Below are 4,338 nucleotides of genomic sequence, written 5' to 3' on the forward strand. Positions count from 1 at the left end.
GAATTATATTTAAATTTATATTTTATTATCAAATTAGATTTTGTTTTTTTTTTTAATCAGAATACACAAAAACTTACTGTTTCTTCTCTCCAATTTATGTTTGAATTTATTTTTTATTATCAAATTTGATTTTATCCAACTAACTTTTGATTGATTTATATGTTTGTTACAAATTCAATTGTATCTAAATATTTTTTAATTATTTTATACATATTGTTATCAAATTAATTTGATTTTTTTCTTTATATTTTTTATGTTTTCAATTTTTCATATACAAATATGTAAAAATGACTTGTTGAACCTAAAAAGAAACATATAAATGAGAATTAAATTTTAAATGTTTGAAACATGTGGGTGTGTATATATATATATTTCAATTTATTATTATTACTAATAATAATAACAACAACAATAATAATAGGCTACTTAATAATAATAGGCTAGATTATTTATATTTTTAAAATAATGTATCTTTGCATTTTCATTTATACTTAATTTTGTTATTTTAGGATAATTTTGTCATTTACTACTTAGTATTTTTTATTATATAAATTCGTTGGATTATTTTAATAATTTTGAAATTTTTTTATCATTTTTTTCAAATGAAACTTTAAATTTAGTGATTGTGGGCCCTTTATTCATCATCCATGGCATCCGCCGCTTAAAATGAAAGTCAAAGTTAAACGACAAATGAATGGGGAATCATGATGCTAGCGTGTAAAGTATTTGTTTGAAAGGTGATCGAGAAATTCAACTTCAAAGAATCGCAGAAAAGTCTAATTAATGTGCCCAACAAATTCAACTTCAAAGAATCGCAGAAAAGTCTAATTAATGTGCCCGTCCGTTTGGCTTCCCCTTTCCCCACGGAACTTGTTTTCTAAGAAACAACATTTATCTTAGAACAACTCCCTAGTTTTACACACTATTTTCTATGCGAAAGGCACATGACGAAACCCCAAATGAACTGGAACTTTTCCGATCGTCTTCTTTTTCTTCTTTCACTAATTACATGCTTCTCTTCAAAGTGTTGCTTCGGCAGTGATACAATTACATCAACAGAATACATCAAATACCCTGCAACCATAATTTCCAATGCTACTTCCTTCGAATTGGGGTGGTTCTCACCTCTTAATTCCACAACCCAATACATCGGAATCTGGTACCACCAAGTTTCCCTAAAAACTCTGGTATGGGTCGCTAACAAAGACACCCCTCTCAACAATACTTCCGGAATTTTCACCATCTCCAATGATGGAAATGTTGTGATTTTAGACGAAAACAACACTACCATCTGGTCTTCAAATGTTACTTCTCCTACAGCCAACACAACCGCCCGAATTCTAGATTCAGGCAACCTTGTCTTGGAAGATCCTGCTTCCGGGTTTGTTATTTGGGAGAGCTTTAAACACCCTTCCAATTTATTCTTGCCTTCCATGAAACTTATCACAAACAAAAAAACTCAAGAGAAGCTCCAATTTACTTCATGGAAAACCCCTTCCGATCCATCTAAAGGTAACTTTTCTTTATCGTTGGATGTTCTAAATATTCCTGAAGCTGTGATTCGGAATTATGGAGGTAACCCATATTGGAGATCTGGTCCATGGAATGGTCATACTTTTATTGGAATACCCGAAATGATCTCTGTTTATCTCGTTGGGTTTAATCTTGCGATTGAAGATCAAGCTTATTATTTCTCCATCTCTTACAGTAATGAAGATCAGTTACTTTATAACATGGTATTAAGCCCAGAAGGGAATTTGGAGCAACAGTACTGGGATCCTTCGAAGGAAAATTGGGAAGTGAGTTGGTCGGCTTTTAGAACAGAATGCGATTATTACGGTGTTTGTGGTGTGTTTGGGGTCTGTAATGCGAATGTATCCCCTGTTTGCAGCTGTTTAACAGGGTTTAAACCAAAGGATGAAGATGAATGGAATCGAGGAAATTGGAGTAATGGGTGTGTGAGAAATACGCCATTGCAGTGTGAGAACAGCTCTAGAAACAACACTAGAGTTGAGGAAGATGGATTTTTGAAAGTGGAATTGGTTAAAGTTCCATTTTTGGCAGAGTGGTCAAATTCGTCTACTTCAGCGGATGATTGTAAACAAGAGTGTTTTCAGAATTGCTCGTGTAGTGCATATGCATATGAAAATGGCATTGGTTGTATGATATGGAGAAGGGATTTATTTGATGTACAAAAATTTGAAAGCCTCGGAGCCAATCTTCATCTTCGACTGGCTTATGCTGACTTGCAAACAATTAGTACGCTTTCTCTAAACTGCTCTACTCTGCAAATTTTCTGTGTAAACTGAAACTAATCTCTTTGATATTGTTTTCATTCATAGATGATGTAAGAAGAAAGAGTACTGGAATTATTATAGCCATAGTGATACCAGCAACGCTTATGATCTTCATCATTGCTATATACTTCTGGTGGAGATGGAAGGCTGGCAAAAATGGTAAAGGAATTCTGATTAATTATTTTTTAATTTGTCTTTTTAATTGGTTAGATAGTGTTATATAGCTAGTTTTGTTGATGATTGGAGACTTTTGTAGAGTATAGCAAAAAAGGGAAAAGATTGAAGTTGAGAAGGGATGATATGATTGGGGACAAAAGCAAATTTGAAGAACTACCTCTTTATGATTATGAGAACTTAGCAATCGCAACACATAATTTTGATTTAAGTAACAAACTTGGACAAGGTGGCTTTGGTCCCGTATATAAGGTAGGTTTTTATATTACTTACATGTGGATTTCTTGCGGTTTTAAACTGTCATTATGAACCCAATATCCTTTGATGAAACTTGAAAAGATGACGGTTTGAACTCCAGCATCAATATCATATGCTAAAATTGTTTTATGTTTTCAGGGAAGATTGTTAGATGGACAGGAAATAGCAATAAAGAGGCTTTCAAGAGCTTCTAATCAAGGATACGAGGAGTTTATAAATGAAGTGATCGTAATTTCAAAACTACAACATAGAAATCTTGTACAGCTTCTCGGTTGTTGCATTGAAGGAGAAGAGAAGATGCTAATATACGAGTATTTGCCCAACCTAAGTTTGGATGCATTCATCTTTGGTTAGATATTTTAAGATTTCTCTATTCATGGTAGCTTAATTAATTTGCATTAGAATAAATAATGATCACTAACCACACATTTGAAATATTTTTGCATGTAGACTCTATTAAACAAAAAACCTTGGATTGGAGAAAAAGATTTAACATCATTGATGGAATTGCTCGAGGTCTTCTTTACCTTCATCGAGATTCAAGATTGAGAATTATTCATAGAGATTTGAAGGCAAGTAACATTTTATTAGACAAAGATATGAATCCTAAAATTTCGGACTTTGGTATGGCAAGAATTTTTTACAGTAATGAAGTGCAAGCCAATACTAATAGGCTCGTTGGAACTTAGTAAATATAACTCTTTATATTATTTTGATTACAATAATTATCCAACCAACAATGATTGAATATGTCATTTTGTTGAATTTAGTGGGTATATGTCGCCCGAATACGCAATGCAAGGTCAAATTTCAGAGAAATCAGATGTCTTTAGTTTTGGAGTTTTATTACTTGAAATTATAAGTGGGAGAAGGAATACAGGGTTCAACCACCATGAACATGCTTTGAGCTTATTGGAATTTGTAAGTGAAAAAAAAACTCCAATATCAAATTCTTGATTATATTTAAATCTCAATGACCTTGTATAACTTTTTAATGTGGTTTCAGGCATGGAAGTTGTGGATAGAAGACAATCTTATTGCATTGATTGATCCCACAATATATGAATCGAGTTATTATTCGGAGATTTTGAGGTGTATCCAAGTGGGACTCTTATGTGTTGAAGAATCTATAAATGATAGACCAAATGCTCTTACCATTGTTTCGATGCTCAACAGTGAAATTGTAGATCTTCCTCTTCCAAACCAATGTAGCTTTATCGGTAGACCAACTCAGAGTAATGTAAGGATATCTCGACAATGTCTAAATACATATTCTATGAATAGTCTTACGCTTACCTCAGTCATGGGTCGATAATAATGTAATCTCCACTTTAAGAATTCAAATATCTTTCTTTTATCAATAATATAATTGTTTATTAGACACAAGTGATTTTTAATAGTAAAATAAAATAAACTAATATTTAATTATTGATTAGACACATTTGTCTCTTAGAAAGTCCAAGGTGATGGCTTTGAAATGTAGCCAATAAACTTCAAACAAACAAAAATGGATCTAAATGCTGACTTTGAAAGGTTCCTAAGCAGATGCATCTAATCCCATTTCCCAAACATTTTAGTTTTATTTACTTCCTATGCTTACAAGGATTTT

At 32.4% G+C, this 4,338-nt stretch overlaps 1 protein-coding gene across 1 annotated transcript; it reads left to right on the top strand.

Moving 5' to 3' along the window:
• The first annotated feature begins 856 nt into the window (after positions 1-856).
• On the top strand, positions 857-4,115 carry LOC120084132 (G-type lectin S-receptor-like serine/threonine-protein kinase At1g11330). The gene is made up of 7 exons (XM_039040032.2): positions 857-2,259; positions 2,343-2,456; positions 2,554-2,723; positions 2,868-3,078; positions 3,180-3,417; positions 3,500-3,650; positions 3,736-4,115. Exons 1-7 carry the CDS (start codon positions 945-947, stop codon positions 4,042-4,044), a joined length of 2,508 nt encoding a protein of 835 aa, XP_038895960.2. The 5' UTR covers positions 857-944; the 3' UTR covers positions 4,045-4,115.
• Positions 4,116-4,338: the final 223 nt, after the last annotated feature.

Source organism: Benincasa hispida, chromosome 8, assembly GCF_027475165.1.
Source record: "Benincasa hispida cultivar pf3 chromosome 8, pf3_genome.v1.1, whole genome shotgun sequence".
Lineage (NCBI taxonomy): Eukaryota > Viridiplantae > Streptophyta > Magnoliopsida > Cucurbitales > Cucurbitaceae > Benincasa > Benincasa hispida.

What these genes read in the sequence shown, in the direction of transcription:
- LOC120084132 (XM_039040032.2), top strand. Translation starts at nt 945, where the DNA reads ATGACGAAACCCCAAATGAACTGGAACTTTTCCGATCGTCTTCTTTTT. An exon ending in TTTGGATGCATTCATCTTTG is followed by an intron (nt 3,079 to 3,179) that starts GTTAGATATTTT and finishes TTTTGCATGTAG; the next exon opens with ACTCTATTAAACAAAAAACC. An exon ending in AATAGGCTCGTTGGAACTTA is followed by an intron (nt 3,418 to 3,499) that starts GTAAATATAACT and finishes TGTTGAATTTAG; the next exon opens with TGGGTATATGTCGCCCGAAT.